A 22326-nucleotide genomic window follows, 5' to 3' on the forward strand; every position below is an offset into this window, starting at 1 on the left:
AATATGTTTGCAGTAATTTAAATTTCATAAAAGTTGGGTATTTAAAGTAAATACACACATTAATAAAATCTATTAACTTTTAATTAATGTCTTCAGATTAAGGGTAACGGATACATGATTTGAGACCAATGTAGTGGTGAATAATGCGAAGCCAAAGACCATGAATATTGCTTCATTTCCACAAGGTCTGAAGTACCGTTAGATTTCCATGACAATTGATTTAATGTTATCCAACTTTGTTCCAAAATATTATTTCTATTACTTGCCACCTTCAATGCCTTCCTCAGAAGCGATTTATATTTCTTTTTCTTTTGCCTTATTAACGAATAGTAAGCTTGGAGTAGTAAATATCTGGGATAATATGTCTTCCATTTTTGTGCGGCATTTTTACATTGTTTGTTTAGAAATTTTGCGTCCTTCTCATGGACGTCCCGATCTGGAATTTGGTACTTTAAACTCATTACGATGATCAGTAGTTCGTTTTCGAATCTTTTCATCAAATTGCAGACGGAAATATAAGAAAACTCTTGATCCAATTCGGATCTATAGAATAACATCCACTTTTTGGCTTGTTGTATTTCAGAGTTTTTGGCGTGATAGTTGACCACTAATAAAATAAGTTTGTTGTCAATGTTTGTTGCCACCGTTTTATTCTCTTCAATGTAATAGATGTTCACGAATCTTATTACTTTGTCAACCGGTTCCAAAAAGAAACTGCACTCCAAAGCGAGTTCCAAACAAAAGGCAAAATATCCAATGAGTGCCCATTGGTCATATTTTGTGGAATAGCCACACAACATTACGGCCAGTTGTACAGCATCTTCAATTTTTTGAGCCATTAATAATAAGGAACTCATAATAGGCAGCATGTCCATAATAATTTTGTAAGACTGACAAACCAAATTTATTTCTATGGTTCTGTAACCCAGCTTCAACGTGTCTTGAATGTTCCCCGACAAAGATCTGTTTTGAAACACCAAGTACAACAATTTGCATATATCCAGTAGTTCAATCACAGTATTTTGAGTGTAACACTTTAAAATCTCTAAATTAATTCGATTTTCCAATTGTTCACAAACGTGAGTGTCACCGCAAAACGAATAAAGCTCAATGGCAGTCGAATATACATCACACAACATCTTTACATCAGGATTCAATTGTTTGATATAGGTCAAACTTTTGGTTGTAGCCATTTTAGCCATGTCGTATCGCCCCTCCCTGTATAGAATAATGCTCACCAGATTCATGCAAATGCCAAAGTCGTACTTTAGAAACGGTATGAGTTTCGGTTTCCTGACCAAATGGTCGCTTCGCTCCAAATATGTTGTAGTTAAGAGAGAGTTGGCTGATTTATAGAACATTGCAATCATAGGTGCATCGAATTGCCTTAAACTGACACAAATGTGATTCTTGGCAATTGCCAAATTGTTGAGTATTAAATGCACCTCAGCCAGAAGCATGTGAATTTTGCCTAGGTTAACCTTCCTAAAGTCTTCCGTCAGATACTGTAACTTCGAATTGCACATGCACAACTCACTGGCTTCGGTCAGAAGAGGAATACAGTCTTCCACCTCGTTCATAATTAAAAAGATGATGCTGTACTGGATGAGGAAAAAAATCATCTTCCCCAAGTGTTCAGCTGCTCTACTGTGATACACCAGGTCGGCATACACTTTGGTAAGCATCTCCAGACAAAAACACGTGGACGAGTCGTATATCTTTCTCAGAGGGGGCTTTTCGGATCTTTTACCAGGCTGGCAACTCAATAAAATGCTTTCCCGTATAATTTTTTTTAGTCTTTTGTCGGCGGGTTTTGAAGTCTCCATACATTTTGGCGCGGGCTTTTTATAGATTCCCGTGTTACAAGCTTCGGCCAGTTCGTCGAACTTTCTCATCACTATCACAACAGCGGAATTGTCGTGAACGCAGTACGGGCACAAGTTGTTCTGGTATTCTAAAATTTCTGTGGCCTTTGTATGCAACTCGCGTCGTTGGTGTTCAGGTACCAGATTGTAAGCAAAGACTCTTAGAGTTTTGTTCTTGAAAAAAATGAATTTACAGAAGGCATAAGGAGGCAGACCAAACAAGTGGTCTGCTTCCTTGTCATAGTCGTAACACTGACAAATTAAAGGTTTGACATCTTTGTTTATGCAGTTGATGTATTTGGTGCCACAGTCAAATATGTTCTCTTCGAACAAGATTTTGATGGAGCTTGCTAGAAGCTGATCGTTGGGATATTTCAGGGCAACCACTAGCAAAGTTCTGCTGAAGGACTCCCCCAGAACGGAACTGGTTTTGATCACCAACTGTTGATAGGCTGTGAACATGCTGTATTCTTCGTAAGTTATTGCATCCAACGTTAGATTGCCTATTTCAGTGTCATTTTCCACAAACCTAGCCACTGGTATAACATATCTTTCATCTTGCAAAAAACTTTTGCTCAACAACTTATCGATGGCAGTTATACTAGTCATCAACTCTGGCTCAACAATTGTATTTTCCTCCGGGATGATCAACTCGTTCAAACTTTCCGCATACGAGAGCAGCATGTACTGCATTTGAATGCAACCACTGTTAATCAGTCTTAGGATACTTTTTTGTACGTAACCGGGTTTGCCGTCGCAACTTTTCACAATTAACGACACCAACTTTTTGGACACGCCTTTCACATTCAACATCTGACACAGCAGTGGGGCGATGTACAGTTCCGGCAGCGGATACACGTCCATAACCTTCATAAGTCCACCCAGAGAGAACTTCCACAACGTGTCCCAGTTACCTTGATCGAAACATCCGCCGCAAATCACCCGGACCGACTTCTCTTCCATTGCTGCCTGCAGCACGTCGAAGCTCTTCTGGTCGATGTACTGGGCGTTGTCGATGACGCAAATGGTGTTCGTCGAGCTGTCACCTTTGCATATTGTCTTGAAGGATTGGACGATTTTGTACTTCCTTTCGGAGTACATTTTGGGATTTAGTTTGGCATTTTTTTGTAGTGCCTCGTTGAAGCTCCATAAGTCTCGGGGCATGCTTTTGATCACGGACACGTTGGGGCTGTCGATGTCTGCCCACTTGTTATAGATTTGATTATATAGTATGGAGACTGTGTAATAGGGCCTTTGTTTGCCGATCAATTCAATGGCTGCCAATGTATATGCGTCAGCTGTATACTTTCTTACGACTGATTTTAGTATTTTAGTGATCCCCATGTCGTGGGGGGCTTTAAGGACTAAACCAGACACATAGCCAACTTTATGTGGATGGTGGATCACCATATTGATGAACTCCATTATGGACTCCCGTCCCAACATGGGTTTGATGTGTGGCTCCACAGGTGGCTCCACGTCCATGTTTTCGCAGTAACTAAAGTTGGTTTGCCCACTAGTTCCTGGGGTTTGGCTCAAAATAATAAAGTACGAAGAGGACAGCTTGGAGTTTTTGAAAGTCAGATAGTCGCAGGTGATTTGGTTGGGGTAATGTTTGATTAACGTTATCGATCTCTTGTAAGCTTCGCCAATCAGACAATACTCCCGCCTGTGCGGATGCCCCAAGACGCCACAATAAACGAACCCGATGGAAACGCTGACCGATATGTTCGTCATCTTCATGACGTTGCGCACGTGATAAGTGATTTTATTCGAGGCCCTTAGGGCGTTCCTACTTTCCAGCTCGTGCTTCACACCTCGCAAACCGAAGGAGATGGTGATGTTGATGATTTTGCCTATGACCCTCAGACTTATCACGTGTCCCAGGTACATTGAAACGTATTTGCAGGTGACGTTGTAAATTTCCTCGATCTTCTTTATCAAGTCCACATCTTCCAGATCGATTTCGCACGTGACGGTGGTGACGGTTATCTCGCGACTCTCCGTCAAATAGTCGACGGCCAATTTCTCTTCGACTTGGTACCCGATGGGATCGATGACGAAGGGTTTCAGCTCGTTGGTCATCCATGTTCTTGGTGCGTCCGAAACTGCAGGTCTTGAAGGCAGGTCACGCATGAAGCTTTCGGTGATTTTGAAGTCGGTCAGGGTGTCGTTGAATTTACGTAGTTTGTGCAACGTCTCTCTGTGCTTTAAGTGTTTTTGGCACATGATTTGTACTGTTTGGAGTTGCTCGTGAGTGTTCACTTTCGAATAAGCCAACTTGTCGTAATAACGGATTATCTGGAAATGGAAAAGTTATATTTATAAACATCTGAGTACCAATCAGTTCAATTAAAAATTGTATTCTCATATATTTATTCTTCTAATCAATTAAAATAATAATATAATATACAACATATATATGAGAATATAAGATTTTCAAAAATCAATTTCACACTAAAATACAATGACGAAGATGATTTTTGGAACAAAATCCAGATTTCGTCTATAACATAACAACTAACCTGTGACATATTTAACTAATTAAGACCATTGTTCAGTGAACATTTAAATCCATCTGATAAAATTGAATTTGATCAACTGTTGACATTAAGAACTAGGAAAGAATGAGAAAGACTTTCAGATATTTTGGACACTATTGCCTTTTTTCTTTAATACAAATATGAATTACTTGATCTGAAGAAACTATTTTACTATGGATTTGATATTACATTCTTTGTGGGATACCTTAGTCAAATGATACAGAAATCCCTGACATCAGTAATATCTGGAGTTTACAATTTATGGTATAAATCTTTATACCCAAAAGATACCTTTACTTATGTCTTTTATTTGAATTAAATTCAATTAGTCTACATCTCAAAAACTAGAGCTGGTAGTGGAAATCTGATGACATTTTTGGAACCAGCACTTTAAGAATTTTAAGAAGTTCTTTGTATTCTGACACAAAAAAAAATATTTTGTTAATGTGTGATATCTCTAACCAATTAGGGACAATTGTTTACTGAACATTTAAACCCATTTGACGAAATTGAATTTGGTCAACTGTTGGCTTTAAGATTTAAGAAAGAATAAGAAAGACTTTTAGAAATTTTTGACTTTTTTGCCTTTTTTTTTAATACATATATAAATTACTTAATCTGAAGAAACAATTTTACTATGGATTAGTTATTACACTCTTTATGGGATACCTTAGTCATATGATACAGAAATCCCTGATATCAGTAATATCTGGAGTTTACAATTTATGGTATAAAATTTTATACTCAAAAGATATCTTTACTTATGTCTTTTATTTAAATTAAATTCAATTAGGCTACATCTCAAAAACTAGAGCTGGTAGTGGAAATCTGATGGAATTTTTGAAACCAGCATTTTAAAAGAGTTTTTCTTTGTATTCTGACACCAAACAAAAAATATTTTTTTAATGTGTGACATCTCTAACCAATTAGAGACCATTGTTCACTGAACATTTAAATCCATTTGACGAAACTGAATTTGGTCAACTGTTGGCTTTAAGATTTAGGAAAGAACAAGAAAGGCTTTCAGATATTTTTGAAATTTTTGCCTTTTTTCTTTAATACATAATGAATTACTTGATCTGAAGAAACTATTTTACTATGGATTTGATATTACACTCTTTATGGGATACCTTAGTGATATGATACAGAAATCCCTGATATCATTAATATCTGGAGTTTACAATTTATGGTATAAAATTTTATACCCAAAAGATATTTTTACCTATGTCTTTTATTTGAATTAAATTCTACATTTCAAAAACTAGAGCTGGCAGTGGAAATCTGATGGCATTTTTGGAACCAGCACTTTAAAAGAGTTTTAAGAAGTTCTTTCTATTCTGACACCGAACAAAAAATATTTTGTTAATGTGTGAAATATCTAACCAATTTGATACCATTGTTTACTGAACATTTAAATCCATTTGACGAAACTGAATTTGGCCAACTGTTGGCTTTAAGATTTAGGAAAGGACAAGAAATCCTTTCAGATATTTTTGACATTTTTGCCTTTTTTCTTTAATACATATATGAATTACTTGATCTGTGGAAACTATTTTACTATGGATTAGTTATTACACTTTTTATGGGATACCTTAGTCATATGATTCAGAAATCCTTGGTATCAGTAATATGTGGAGTTTACAATTCATGGTATAAAATTTTATACCCAAAAGATATCTTTACTTATGTCTTTTATTTGAATTAAATTTAATTAGTCTACATCTCAAAAACTAGAGCTGGTAGTGGAAATCTGATGGCTTTTTGGAACCAGCACTTTAAAAGAGTTTTAAGGAGTTCTTTGTATTCTGACACCAAACAAAAAATATTTTGTTAATGTGTGACATCTCTAACCAATTAGAGACCATTGTTCACTGAACATTTAATTCCATTTGAAGAAAATGAATTTGGTCAACTGTTGGCTTTAACATTTAGGAAAGAACAAGAAAAGCTTTCATATATTATTGACATTTTGGCTTTTTTATTTAATACATATATGAATTACTTGATCTGAAGAACCTATTTTACTATGGATTGGATATTATACTCTTTATGGGATACCTTGGTTATATGATACAGAAATCCCTGATATCAGTAATATCTGGAGTTTGTAATTTATGGTATAAAATTTTATACTCAAAAGATATCTTTACTTATGTCTTTTATTTGAATTAAATTCAATTAGTCCACATCTCAAAAACTAGAGCTGGCAGTGGAAATCTGATGGCTTTTTGGAACCAGCACTTTAAAAGAGTTTTAAGAAGTTCTTTGTATTCTGACACCAAACAAAAAATATTTTGTTAATGTGTGACATCTCTAACCAATTAGAGACCATTGTTCACTGAACATTTAAATCCATTTGATGAAATTGAATTTGGTCAACTGTTGGCTTTAACATTTAGGAAAGAACAAGAAAAGCTTTCAAATATTTTTGACATTTTGGCTTTTTTATTTAATACATATATGAATTATTTGATCTGAAGAAACTATTTTACTATGGATTTGTTATTACACTCATTATGGGATACCTTAGTCATATGATACAGAAATCCCTGATATCAGTAATATCTGGACTTTACAATATATGGTATAAAACTTTATAATCAAAAGATATCTTTACTGATGTCTTTTATTTGAATTAAATTCAATTAGTCTACATCTCAAAAACTAGAGCTGGTAGTGGAAATCTGATGGCATTTTTGGAACCAGCACTTTAAAAGAGTTTTAAGAAGTTCTTTGTATTCTGACACAAAAAAAAATATTTTGTTAATGCGTGATATCTCTAACCAATTAGAGACCATTGTTCACTGAACATTTAATCATTTGACGAAATTGAATTTGGTCAACTGTTGGCCTTAAGATTTAGAAAAGAATAATAAAGGATTTCAGATATTTTTGACATTTTTGCCTTTTTTTAATACATATATAAATTACTTGATCTGAAGAAACTATTTTACTATGGATTTGTTATTACACTCTTTTTGGAATACCTTAGTCATATGATACAGAAATCCCTGATGTCAATAATATCAGGAGTTTACAATTTATGGTATAAAACTTTATACCCAAAAGACATCTTTACTTATGTCTTTTATTTGAATTAAATTAAATTAGTCTACATCTAAAAAATTAGAGCTGGTAGTGGAAATCTGATGGGATTTTTGGAACCAGCACTTTAAGAGTTTGAAGAAGTTCTTTGTATTCTGACACCAAACAAAAAATATTTTGTTAATGTGCGACATCTCTAACCAATTAGAGACCATTGTTCACTGAACATTTAAATCCATTTGATGAAATTGAATTTGGTTAACTGTTGGCTTTAACATTTAGGAAAGAACAAGAAAAGCTTTCAGATATTTTTGACATTTTGACTTTTTTATTTAATACATATATGAATTACTTGATCTGAAGAACCTATTTTACTATGGATTGGATATTATACTCTTTATGGGATACCTTAGTCATATGATACAGGAATCCCTGATATCAGTAATATCTGGAGTTTACAATATATGGTATAAAACGTTATAATCAAAAGATATCTTTACTTATGTCTTATTTGAATTGAATTCAATTAGTCTACATTTCAAAAACTAGAGCTGGTAATGGAAATCTGATGGCATTTTTGGAACCAGCACTTTAAAAGAGTTTTAAGAAGTTCTTTGTATTCTGACACCAAACAAAAAATATTTTGTTAATGTGCGACATCTCTAACCAATTAGAGACCATTGTTCACTGAACATTTAACTCCATTTGACGAAACTGAATTTGGTCAACTGTTGGCTTTAAGATTTAGAAAAGAATAAGAAAGGCTTTTAGATATTTTTGACTTTTTTGCCTTTTTTTTAATACATATATAAATTACTTAATCTGAAGAAACAATTTTACTGTGGATTAGTTATTACACTCTTTATGGGATACCTTAGTCATATGATACAGAAATCCCTGATATCAGTAGTATCTGGAGTTTACAATTTATGGTATAAAATTTTATACTCAAAAGATATCTTTACTTATGTCTTTTACTTGAATTAAATTCAATTAGTCTACATCTCAAAAACTAGAGCTGGTAGTGGAAATCTGATAGAATTTTTGAAACCAGCATTTTAAAAGAGTTTTTCTTTGTATTCTGACACCAAACAAAAAATATTTTGTTAATGTGTGACATCTCTAACCAATTAGAGACCATTGTTCACTGAACATTTAAATCCATTTGACGAAACTAAATTTGGTCAACTGTTGGTTTTAAGATTTAGGAAAGAATAAGAAAGGTTTTCAGATATATTTGACATTTTTGCCTTTTTTCTTTAATACATATATGAATTATTTGATATGAAGAAACTATTTTACTATGGATTTATTATTACACTTTTTATGGGATACCTTAGTCATATGATACATAAATCCCTGATATCAGTAATATCTGAAGTTTACAATTTATGGTATAAAACTTTATACCCAAAAGATATCTTTACTTATGTCTTTTATTTGAATTAAATTCCATTAGTCTACATCTCAAAAACTAGAGCTGGTAGTGGAAATCTGATGACATTTTTGGAACCAGCACTTTAAGAATTTTAAGAAGTTCTTTGTATTCTGACACAAAAAAAAATATTTTTTTAATGTGTGATATCTCTAACCAATTAGAGACCATTGTTCACTGAACATTTAAATCCATTTGACGAAATTGAATTTGGTCAATTGTTGGCTTTAAGATTTAAGAAAGAATAAGAAAGACCTTTAGATATTTTTGACATTTTTGCCTTTTTTCTTTAATACATATATGAATTACTTAATCTGAAGAAACTATTTTACTATGGATTTGTTATTACACTCTTTATGGGATACCTTAGTCATATGATACAGAAATCCTTGATATCAGTAATATCTGGAGTTTACAATTTATGGTATAAATCTTTATACCCAAAAGATATCTTTACTTATGTCTTTTATTTGAATTAAATTTAATTAGTCTACATATCAAAAACTAGAGCTGGTAGTGGAAATATGATGGCTTTTTGGAACCAGCACTTTAAAAAAGTTTTAAGAAGTTCTTTGTATTCTGACACCAAACAAAAAATATTTTGTTAATGTGTGACATCTCTAACCAATTAGAGACCATTGTTTACTGAACATTTAAACCCATTTGACGAAATTGAATTTGGTCAACTGTTGGCTTTAAGATTTAAGAAAGAATAAGAAAGACTTTTAGAAATTTTTGACTTTTGCCTTTTTTTTTAATACATATATAAATTACTTAATCTGAAGAAACAATTTTACTATGGATTAGTTATTACACTCTTTATGGGATACCTTAGTCATATGATACAGAAATCCCTGATATCAGTAATATCTGGAGTTTACAATTTATGGTATAAAATTTTATACTCAAAAGATATCTTTACTTATGTCTTTTATTTAAATTAAATTCAATTAGTCTACATCTCAAAAACTAGAGCTGGTAGTGGAAATCTGATGGAATTTTTGAAACCAGCATTTTAAAAGTTTTTCTTTGTATTCTGACACCAAACAAAAAATATTTTTTTAATGTGTGACATTTCTAACCAATTAGAGACCATTGTTCACTGAACATTTAAAACCATTTGACGAAACTGAATTTGGTCAACTGTTGGTTTTAAGATTTAGGAAAGAATAAGAAAGGCTTTCAGATATATTTGACATTTTTGCCTTTTTTCTTTAATACATATATGAATTATTTGATATGAAGAAACTATTTTACAATGGATTTATTATTACACTTTTTATGGGATACCTTAGTCATATGATACAGAAATTCCTGATATCAGTAATATCTGGGGTTTACAATGTATGGTATAAAACTTTATACCCTAAAGATATTTTACTTATGTCTTTTATTTGAATTAAATTCAATTAGTCCACATCTCAAAAACTAGAGCTGGTAGTGGAAATCTGATGGCATTTTTGGAACCAGCACTTTAAAAGAGTTTAAAGAAGTTCTTTGTATTCTGACGCCAAATAAACAATATTTTGTTAATGTGTGACATCTCTAACCAATTAGAGACCATTGTTCACTGAACATTTAAAACCATTTGACGAAACTGAATTTGGTCAACTGTTGGCTTTAAGATTTAGAAAAGAATAAGAAAGACTTTTAGATATTTTTGACATTTTTGCCTTTTTTCTTTAATACATATATGAATTACTTGATCTGAAGAAACTATTTTACTATGGATTTGTTATTACACTCTTTATGGGATACCTTAGTCATATGATACAGAAATCCTTGTTAGCAGTAATATGTGGAGTTTACAATTCATGGTATAAAATTTTATACCCAAAAGATATCTTTACTTATGTCTTTTATTTGAATTAAATTCAATTAGTCTGCATCTAAAAAATTAGAGCTGGTAGTGGAAATCTGATGGCTTTTTTGGAACCAGCACTTTAAGAGTTTGAAGAAATTCTTTGTATTCTGACACCAAACAAAAAATATTTTGTTAATGTGCGACATCTCTAACCAATTAGAGACCATTGTTCACTGAACATTTAAATCCATTTGACGAAATTGAATTTGGTCAACTGTTGGCCTTAAGATTTAGAAAAGAATAATAAAGGCTTTCAGATATTTTTGACATTTTTGCCTTTTTTCTTTAATACAAATATGAATTACTTGATCTGAAGAAACTATTTTACTATGGATTTGTTATTACACTCTTTATGGGATACCTTAGTCATATGAGACAGAAATCCTTGATATCAGTAATATCTGGAGTTTACAATTTATGGTATAAAACTTTATACCCAAAAGATATCTTTACTTATGTCTTTTATTTGAAATAAATTCAATTAGTTTACATCTCAAGAACCAGAGCTGGTAGTGGAAATCTGATGGCATTTTTGGAACCAGCACTTTAAAAGAGTTTTAAGAAGTTCTTTGTATTCTGACACCAAACAAAAAAATATTTTGTTAATGAGTGACATTTCTAACCAATTAGAGACCATTGTTCACTGAACATTTAAATCCATTTGACGAAATTGAATTTGGTCAACTGTTGGCTTTAAGATTTAGAAAAGAATAAGCAAGGCTTTTAGATATTTTTGACATTTTTGCCTTTTTTTTTAATACATATATAAATTACTTAATCTGAAGAAACAATTTTACTGTGGATTAGTTATTACACTCTTTATGGGATACCTTAGTCATATGATACAGAAATCCCTGATATCAGTAGTATCTGGAGTTTACAATTTATGGTATAAAATTTTATACTCAAAAGATATCTTTACTTATGTCCTTTACTTGAATTAAATTCAATTAGTCTACATCTCAAAAACTAGAGCTGGTAGTGGAAATCTGATGGAATTTTTGAAACCAGCATTTTAAAAGAGTTTTAAGAAGTTCTTTGTATTCTGACACCAAAAAAAAAATATTCTGTTAGCCAATTAATGATCACTGTTCCCTGAATATTTAAATCCATCTGACAAAATTGAATTTATTTAACTGTTGTCATTAAGAATTAGGAAAAAATAGAGATTTTCAGATATTTTGGACATTTTTGCCTTTTTTCTTTTAAACATATATGAATTACTTGATCTGAAGAAATAATTATACTGTAAATTTGTTATTAATTTCTTATGGGGTACCATAGGAGTTACCTTACAATACTATTAAAAAAATCATCAAGTAAGAAAATAATATTGCTTACTTCAACTTTGTCTTCTGTCAAATATTCAACTTCGTAAGCATCTTCACGACAATGCCCCCAAGCAGACACATCGATAATAACAATGTCTTTTTCATACGAATATTTCTTCTCCACTCCAGTACAACCCAACAAAATGAAGCTCTTGTGCTCATTCCCAATGACGGCCAGTTGCAAGTGACCGGAGGATATCATCAAATTCAACGTCATATCAACGTTGACCTCCGTGTGAAAGTTCCCAAACGTGTCCCTAATGTAAATCGAACAAACAATCACGTTATGGATGATCTCGTGTATGGCCTCCGTCAGTTCCGACTTCCACACGCACTGAAACCCCACGTTGGTGAACCGAAGCACGTCGCCGCCAAAGTACACGACCGCCTCGGTTATGGCGCCGAAATAGGCGTTCAGCGTGTTGGTCAGACGGTTGATGCCGCCGCCCTTGTTCTTGTGGTACTTCTCCACCATTTTGCCGCAGTTCGTGATGTCGATCTGGAGCACGACGCCGGAGAAGGAGCTGCCGGTGTTGCGGTAGAGGCTCGGCAGGTTCAGGATGCTGTCGGGCAGGAAGGTGGCGAGGATCTCCACCTGCCGTTTTATGTGGCGCAGCTCGAGTTGCCGTCGCAGCTCGTTGTTCTCTTCGGAGAAGGTGGGATCCCATCTGACGCCTTTCTGTTTATCGGGCGATGCTACGTCCTGGGCTGACTGTCTTAAGCTTGACATGTTCATGTCAGTTACCGGACATGAAACTTCTTAGTTCTTTAATTTCTGACAATAGGTAAATGTCACTTCAATATACAAGGTGTTTCCAAAGTACGTTGTCAAAATTGCATTTTTAGCTCTCACCAAAAGCTTCAAAGTGAGACAACTTCTCTCATACCTAAAATTTATTCATTGAACAAATATAAAAGCACTAAAATAAAACAATTAATCACCTGTTTCGATTAATCTTTTATAAACTTCGTTCGAGGAAGGCTCTGAAGGAAGTTATAGCACTCGTCCAAAGTTTTGAACCTGATGCCTTAATTAATTTATTTCAGTTTAAACCTGTTTCTTTTCTTGGTAATAATTTAATGGTTTCATGTCCACACCTTTGGCCTGATTTTATAAAATTTCAACTGACTTTACACCCAATTCAGACTTTAGACCAACAGGGAAATCCAAAATAACAGGACCAAATTAAATACATATATATATACATACAATTTTTTAACTCTCGTTAGAGATAATATTTCAAAATAATCATTTTTATAGAAAATTTAACGCTCTACAAAAAATGTCTCTTACAGTTTTTTGATATATTCATTTTTTCAAAAGTTATTTAACATTAAAGTTGGATTGATTTAAAATTTTGACATTTTTCTCATTTTCTGCCGCAACCATCAACTTTATGGGAAAATTTTATATGACATTTTTTGTAGAGAATTCAATTTTCTATAATTTATCTCCGAAAATGTTTTTGATATTTTTTACAGATCATAAGTTACCTGCTGAAAACTAAAAAATTTATTAAATATTATTTTACTGCTGAAAATTAAGCATTTTATTTAAATAAATAGATTTTTATTAAAAAAATTGATTGTTTATTATAATCAAAGTAGTATATATCGTTACACTAACAGACTTTTACTCCAATTTGACAATTTTTTCCTGTATTCACTTATAACTAGCAATAAGTATTGTAATTGCTCTTCATTTTTCGTGAAACACTTATTGCTAGTAATAAGTGAATACAGAAAAAAATTGCCAAATTGTAGTAAAAGTCCGTTAGTATAACGATATATACTACTTTGATTATAATAAACAATCAATTTTTTTAGTAAAAATCTAGTTATTTAAATAAAATGTTTAATTTTAAGCAGTAAAATAACATTTATTTAATAAAATTTTTTGTTTTCAGCAGGTAACTTATGATCTGTAAAAAATATTGAAAACTTTTTCCCGGATAAATTATAGAAAATTCAATTCTCTACAAAAAATGTCATATAAAATTTTCCCATAAAGTTGATGGTTGCGTCAGAAAATGAGAAAAATGTCAAAATCTTAAATCAATCCAATTTTAATGTTAAATAACTTTTGAAAAAATGAATACATCAAAAAACTGTAAGAGACATTTTTTGTAGGGCGTTAAATTTTCTATAAAAATCTGTTTTGATCATTTTGAAATATTATCTCTAACGAGAGTTCAAAAATTCAAGAGAACACCGTTCCCGTGTTTAAACGGGAAATTAAAATTTACGATGCGACACCTCTTAATATTAATATTAAGAACTGTAACTTTCACAGTATTTTTTTTACCATTTCCAACAAGATTTTCGATATAAATAAGAAAAAAAATTTTGTCGATTTTTTTCTACACTGAAAAATTGGTTCATAAACATCTTTAAAAAATGCTCTTAATAGGAAGGTCCCCTCATCTCATTTTTCCATTTTTTCTTCAATCCTATATATCAAAATCCATATCTCGCCAAATCTATTTACATTTTTTGTAAGAATTTTAATAGTTTTTTAATAAATATTTTAAATTTATCCATCTAAGTGATGAATTTTGAAAATGTTACGAAGTATATTTCTTTCTAGTCAATTTTTTAACACTATTTTCATTTCATAATTTTGCTCTTATCAGAATTTAACATAGTGATTTAATATTTTTCAATAGGATTATTTAAAATGTAACTCAATTTTTTTTAACAAAATTTATAATTGAATATTTTTTGTCTGAGAAATTTGAGAATAGTTTTAAATGTTGGAAGTTCTGTTTTTCATAAGCACCTGAGTTTGTGTCTTTTTATATATAATTAAATATAACTTTAACCAAATAATTAACAGTTTTAATATATATATATATATATATATATATATATATATATATATATATATATATATATATATATATATATATATATATATATATATATATACATTTTTCTTTTCTATTTATATATTTAATGATATTTCTTAAATAAAAAACTTTATATAAATAAAATACATTTAATATTCTAAAATGATATGTGTTGGGCATTTTATAATATTTAATTATCTACAAGTTTTGAAGTAAAACAAAAATTTCTTCGAACTTTGACGTCCGATATATTCTAAACCGTAAGAGTTATGAAAAAATTATAAGACATCTTTTTTGTAGAGCGTTTAATTTTCAACAAATACTAATTTTAATTACGAATTTAGCAATTTAATTTCTGTTTTGATTGAATATCTAAAAATGTGTCTATTTGTGTAACACTTTTTATTCCTTATTTTTAATTTCTATACTTTATATATATTATATTTTCTTAGTTGATTTAGTGGATCAGAAAACATAATACAATTGTCCTTTAATTGTCACATTTTTTAATGAAATTTGGGCGGCATATTGAAGGATATTTAATGTAGAACTTATTTTTTGCCTCAATGTCTCAATAATTTTAATTTTTTTAATTATTTCTTATTAAAATTAAGTTGAATAAAAAGTTACAGGGATGTTTCCATCTTAAATTGAACACACTGTGTGTATATAACATATATTCGGGATTTGGAATTCTCAAATTTGATAAAATTTTAATTAGATATGAAAAATTGTCTATTGTGTGTAACACATTTTATTCCTTTTTTTAATTTCTATACTTTATATATATTATATATAAATATTATATTTTCTTAGTTGATTTAGTGGAACAGAAAACATAATACAATTGTCCTTTTATTGTCACATTTTTTAATGAAATTTGGGCGGCACATTGAAGGATTTTTAATATAGAACTTATTTTTTGCCTCAGTGTCTCAATAATTTTAATTTTTTTAATTATTACTTATTAAAATCGAGTTGAAGAAAAAGTTACAGGGATGCTTTCATCTTAAATTGAACACACTGAATGTATATAACATATATTCGGGATTTGGAATTCTCAAATTTGATTAAAATTTTAATTAGATATGAAAAACTGAGAATTTGGAAAACTCAATTACTTGTTGAAAAAAATTATTCAAATAACAAAAATGTATAAAAATAATCAATAATATTATGAACTTTGAAATTACAATAACATTAATATTGCATTGGAGGATTTATTTAAAAATATACTCATTAAAATCGAGTTAAATAAAAAGTTACAGAGATGTTTTCATATTAAATAGATACACTGTATTTATATAAGATATATTCGTGATTTAGAATATATTTAACTCTCAGATTTGATTAACATTTTAATTAAATATGAAAACGTTTTGAGAATTTAGGAAATTCAAATTACTTGTCGAATAATATTATTCAAATAACAAAAATGTATCAATAATTGTGTGAACTTTGGAATTACAGTAACATTAATATTGATTGGAGGATTTTAATAAAAATATTAGTTTTAAATTTGAACATAATTATTTGACTCATATTTTGCTTTAATATATAAAAATCTATCTTTATTTGGACAATCCTTTTTTTGTATTTATATTTAATTTTTACACATCTACTAATATTTTGTTATTGAAAATATATATTTTGGAAAAGTAAATAGCTCATATAAGCTAAGAAATCGTACAGCAGTTCTTTATCACAATTTTTCTAACGTAAATATATTTTATGGAATTTGGCACTTACTCCCTCTGAAGGGTATTTAATATAGAATTTTTCATTGATGTGCTAATAAATTATTCTCAATTTTTACCTATTACTCATTAAAATCCAATTAAATAAAAAGTTACAGGCATGTTTTCATCTTTAATAAGTCATATTAATATATATCTAGTATTGTAATTGTTCTTCATTTTTCGTGAAACACTTGTTGCTAGTTATAAGTGAATACAGAAAAAAATTGCCAAATTGTAGTAAAAGTATGTTAGTGTAAAGATATATACTACTTTGATTATAATAAACAATCAATTCTTTTAGTAAAAATCTATTTATTTAAATAAAATGCTTAAATTTAAGCAGTAAAATAACATTTATTTAATAAAATTTTTAGTTTTCTGCAGATAACTTATGATCTGTAAAAAATATCAAAAACTTTTTCGAAGATAAATTATAGTAAATTGAATTCTCTACAAAAAATGTCATATAAAATTTTCCCATAAAGTTGATGGTTGCGTCAGAAAATGAGAAAAATGTCAAAATTTTAAATCAATCCAACTTTAATGTTAAATAACTTTTGAAAAAATGAATATATCGAAAAACTGTAAGAGACATTTTTTGTAGAGCGTTAAATTTTCTATAAAAATCTGTTTTGATCATTTTAAAATATTATCTCTAACGAGAGTTAAAAAAATTCAAAATTCAAGAGAACACCGTTCCCGTGATATTTAAACCTGAAATTAAAATTTACGATGCAGCACCTCTTAATATTAATATTAAGAGCTGTAACTTTCACAGTATTTTTTTTTTTACAATTTCCAACAAGATTTTCAATATAAAGAAACAAAAAAAAATGTCGATATATATATATATATATATATATATATATATATATATATATATATTTAACTCTCAGATTTGATTGACATTTTAATTAAATATGAAAACGTTTTGAGAATTTGGGAAATTCAAATTGCTTGTCCAAAAAAATTATTCAGGTAACGAAAATAACGAATATCATATAAAAATCATTAATAATTGTATGAACTATTGAGTTACATTAAAATTAATTATTTATGGGAAGATTTATTTAAAAATACTAGTTTTAAATTAGAATTTAATAGTTTAGCTTTGTCTTAACATCTAAAAATGTTTCATTATTTGGGTAACATTTTTATTATTTTTTATATAATTTTTACACAATTAGTAATATTTTGTTATTAAAAATATATGAGCTTATTTATTTCTCAATAACATAGTTAGTTTAGTGGATCAGAAAACATATTATCATTATGTAATTGTGTCTTATTGTAATTTTTTCTTTTTTTTTATTGAATTAAAAAGTTAGAGGGGTATTTCCATGTTAAATGTACTTGGCATATGTTCATAATTTTGAATACTAATAAATTCCAGATTTAATTAAAATTTTAATTAAATACGAAAAGTCTTATAAAATGTTATTGCAGAAATTTTAGTATTATAATTAATTAATGTTTAGTGTTGCCGAAAAAGTAACGGCAAAGAAACTACTTTTACTACGGTAATTCCTATTAAAAACAGCATTAATTTTAAGAAAGTGAATGGACAATTTAAACTGTATCATATTAAAAATTTATTATTATAATGTGTCTTTTGTAAAACTCTTTATGGTCTTCATTTAGTGGTCTTGTACTTAAATATTATTTATGATATGGACTAATTAATAAGTTCTATTAATAAATAAATTATACAACTAAGGGATAACTACAGTAAAGTACATAAATTTTTATACAACAATTACTTAATTATCCCTAAATTAATATACAGTATTAACTATTAAATTATGTTCCATAATTCTTACATTTAACAATTACTATTAATAATGCATTCTTTAATTTATTGACCGCATTTTTAGTGCTACGAATGTACTTTCTGTCTTCAAAATGTCTCTCGATGTTCTAGTTGACCTTAATAATAATTAAAATTTATTAATTTATTATTTTCTATCAAATAATTGTAGATTCTATGATGGTTTATTTTATATTTATATCAAAAAAAGAAGATGAAAAAACCCAAGATATTATTTATTTTTTATTTAATTTTTTTTTGTTTATTATTTTATTCCAAATATTAATTTTTTAATAAATGTGTCTCAAAAAAAGATGGTCAAAATTTCGAAGCGGGTACATTTAATAATTTCTTATGAATAAAATGCGGCTTCTCAAATTTAAATTAAAAAAAAAAACACAAAATCAAATATGTACAATAAATCTAAGATTAATGTTAATTTTTTATCAAAATGATTAATTTTATATTTTAAAATATTATAATTATGTCTATATTAATTAATTTATTAACATATTTTAAATATTTTATAGTTTACAAAAATGTAAATTTAATAAACAATATTAAAAATACGTAAAAAATAATACAATATATTATATTTTTACACATAATATACTGTTATACTAATATATACTATACTAAATTATGAAAATCAATATTTTTTTTCGTTCTTCAAAAACTTATACATTATCTTATTGAATAAGTTAGATGAATCATATTTTTAGGTTGTAGTTATTTTTTTATTTTTATCATCATCATAATAAATGTTTTTCATCCTAATTAATACAATATTTTAAAAAATTATTATTGTGTCTATATTAATATATATTTAATATGTTTTAAATATTTAAATTTTGAATTTAAAATACATTTAATATATATTTTTATATATATTATATATACTCATAAAATAATGTTAAAAATAAATAAATAATAAATTTCTTAATTAATATCCTATTCAATTGATTTACCCTTTAATATTTTTTTAATTTAATGTGTGTAACTATAATATATGTTATTAAAGATGCATTAATAAATAAAATTGTGTACTAATATATTTTATTTTATATAAATAATATAATAATTTTAGTGATTCTATTTCTGTCGTAATTCTATCAATATTAATAATTAATATTATAAATTCATTGATAATATTTATTAATTTTAATTTTATTTTATTAATTATTTGAAATGCCTTTAAATATTATTTTATTTTACATATTTATTGCAATTTTAAATTATATTGGCAAACAATTTTTACAAATATTATTTTTCAGTTTTATAGAGTTAAGAGGAATTTATTATTTATTTCAATAATAATTAAGTTTATTATTTTATTAATTCTGTCCGTGAAATCTTTTTAATGCACTAATATCATAAATTAAAAAAATATCCTATTCAATTGATTTACTCTTAAATAATTTTTTAATATAATGTGTGTAACTATAATATATGTTATTAAAAATACATTAATAAATAAAATTGTGTACAAATATATTTTATTTTATATAAATAATATAATAATTTTATTGACTCTATATCTGCCTTAATTCTATCAATATTAATAATTAATATTAGAAATTCATTGATAATATTTATTAATTATAATTTTATTTTATTAATTATTTGAAATGCCTTTAAATATTATTTTATTTTATATATTTATTGCAATTTTAAATTATATTGGCAACAATTTTTACAAATATTATTTTTCAGTTTTATAGAGTTGAGAGGAATTTATTAATTATTTCAATAAAAATTAAGTTTATTAATTTATTAATTCTGTCCGTGAAATATTTTTAGTACTAATATCATAAATTAAAAAAATATGTTAATAATAAATATTAATATTCAATAAGTAATTGTATTATGAAATGTATCAAATTAAGACTTTGGAATGTTATTTTTTATTATTACCTAATGAATAACTATTAAAAAATCTAATCTTATGATTGTTATCAAATTATTAAATAATTCAGACCAATCTATGGCCAAGCAAACCAAATATTTTAATCGTCATTAAATCTGCAGCCTTTCACTGACCACACACCACCCATTAGATAGTATAAAAAGGAAAACCCATCGGATTGCACCATCAGTACCAAATCGTTTTCCATCACAAGCACACAACATGATATTTCTGGTGAGTAATGCGTTTTAACATCAGTAAAAAACTTTCGACGGCGAAATGTGATCTGTACATACATTCACTTTCTACATGTCGTTTGAGATTGCTGATTAAATTCGGGTCCATTTACCAATTATCATTTTGTTTCCGGTTAATGACTTTAGATAGTTTTGTCTCGGCGTTAAGATTTCCCACTTTTATTGTGAATGTAGGAGAGATTTTAGACGTGGAGATGAAAAAGCAGTTGAGCCATCTGTCTAAAACTGACGTTGTTTTGTTGCATGGAAAATTGTTTGAAATTGGATACGTTGTTGCAGAGCGCAAATTTGCTTCTGGCCTTCGTTGTGGGAACATCCAGCGCCGGCTTTGCCGGAGGCTTCGGCGAAGGAGCTTCTGGCCAGGCGTTCGACCACGGACAAGGTTACGGACAGGGATACGAATTGCAGAGCGGCGGCGGACACGGTCTTGAGATCGGCGCCAGTGCCGGCGGCTACGAGTCCGGATTTGGGGGCGGCAACTTCGACACCAAACACTTGGAGGAGCACGTGAGCATCCCGACGCACACCATCGAGCACACGAAACCGGTGCCGGTGCCCGTTTACAAGAAGATCGGCGTGCCAGTTCCGCATCCGGTGGGAGTACCGGTGCCGCAAGTCATCAAGGTGCCAGTACCGCAACCCTATCCCGTTCACGTTCCGGTACCACAGCCGATCGCGGTTCCCATCTACAAATTGGTGCCGCAGGAGATTGAGAAGAAGGTTCCGATTACCGTGCATAAGATTGTGCCCGTGGAAGTGGAGAAGCCGTATAAAATAGAAATCGAGAAGCACCATCTTCAGTACGTGGAAAAGCCGTACCCAGTTCACGTGCCGGTCTACAAACATGTCTACCATCATGTGCCAAAACACGAAGGTGGTGGCGGAGGTCACGGATGGCATTAGGGCATCTTAGAATATTAGTTGTTGTTGAATTTTATTTATGATTTGTTGTACATTATTAATTGTTGTTTTATACTTTCTCATTAATCATTTCCTAGTCCATCATCATCAATCATCATCATCACCACCACCATCATCATCATTATCACCATAGTTTTGTCATTAATGTTTTTAAAATATTGTTGCCACTTTTCTAATAAAACTATTGATTGTTACTTTGAGTCACCTTATTTATTTTACTTGGTACCTCCAGAAGAGTGAAATGAGGAAACTACTCTTAGTATAAAATATAAAATATATTGTAATTTGAAATTGAGAAATCTGAAATGTACATTTAATCAATTCTAGGATATATTGACATACTGGCTAAACAAGAAACAATCAAAAACTATCATCCAAAGTTATAAATTTCCTATTTCATTTGTAAAATATTATATCTGATATGAAATGTTTAAAGTTGCATTTAAAATAAACTGAAAATTTGTGACAAGAGGATTTGAACTAATAAATATATACTGTGCGATCAAAAATAAATTACTTGAAAAAACTATTTTCTAAAATAAGTGGCAGTATTATATTTTCTATTATCCTTTATAGTTCTAACAAATTCTAATATGTCTGAATGTTGTACAAGTGAACTGATATTAATGTCAATTCTGATAATTTTATTAGGGGGCCGCTTTCTTACATCAAGTTCAAACGAATAAATTTTTAACAAGCATTTATTTCTAATCAATAATATAATCACCCTCGTTATTAACAACCTTTTGCCGTCTAGTGTGTAA

At 29.2% G+C, this 22326-nt stretch overlaps 2 protein-coding genes across 2 annotated transcripts; one reads left to right on the top strand and one right to left on the bottom strand.

The window, feature by feature from the left end:
• Positions 1–63: 63 nt before the first annotated feature.
• LOC109604476 (adenylate cyclase type 10-like) lies at positions 64–12852 on the bottom strand. Its single transcript, XM_049969096.1, has 3 exons — positions 12094–12852; positions 2539–4166; positions 64–2439 (listed from the first exon to the last, which is right to left on the bottom strand). The coding sequence occupies exons 1-3, from the start codon at positions 12817–12819 to the stop codon at positions 93–95; spliced, it is 4701 nt and encodes a 1566-aa protein (XP_049825053.1). The 5' UTR covers positions 12820–12852; the 3' UTR covers positions 64–92.
• Positions 12853–20589: 7737 nt separating this feature from the next.
• Positions 20590–21756, top strand: LOC109607140 (uncharacterized). The gene is made up of 2 exons (XM_020023666.2): positions 20590–20618; positions 20921–21756. Exons 1-2 carry the CDS (start codon positions 20607–20609, stop codon positions 21542–21544), a joined length of 636 nt encoding a protein of 211 aa, XP_019879225.2. The 5' UTR covers positions 20590–20606; the 3' UTR covers positions 21545–21756.
• Positions 21757–22326: the final 570 nt, after the last annotated feature.

The sequence above is a fragment of the Aethina tumida genome, chromosome 6 (genome assembly GCF_024364675.1).
Source record: "Aethina tumida isolate Nest 87 chromosome 6, icAetTumi1.1, whole genome shotgun sequence".
NCBI classification, from domain to species: Eukaryota; Metazoa; Arthropoda; class Insecta; order Coleoptera; family Nitidulidae; genus Aethina; species Aethina tumida.

Excerpts from the sequence above, each read along its gene's own strand:
- LOC109604476 (XM_049969096.1), bottom strand. The coding sequence starts at position 12,819 with ATGAACATGTCAAGCTTAAGACAGTCAGCCCAGGACGTAGCATCGCCC. Across the intron at positions 4,167-12,093 it reads TGACAGAAGACAAAGTTGAA|ATAATCCGTTATTACGACAA; the intron begins GTAAGCAATATT and ends TTCCATTTCCAG. Across the intron at positions 2,440-2,538 it reads ATGCAGTACATGCTGCTCTC|CAAAAGTTTTTTGCAAGATG; the intron begins GTATGCGGAAAG and ends TAAGTTGTTGAG.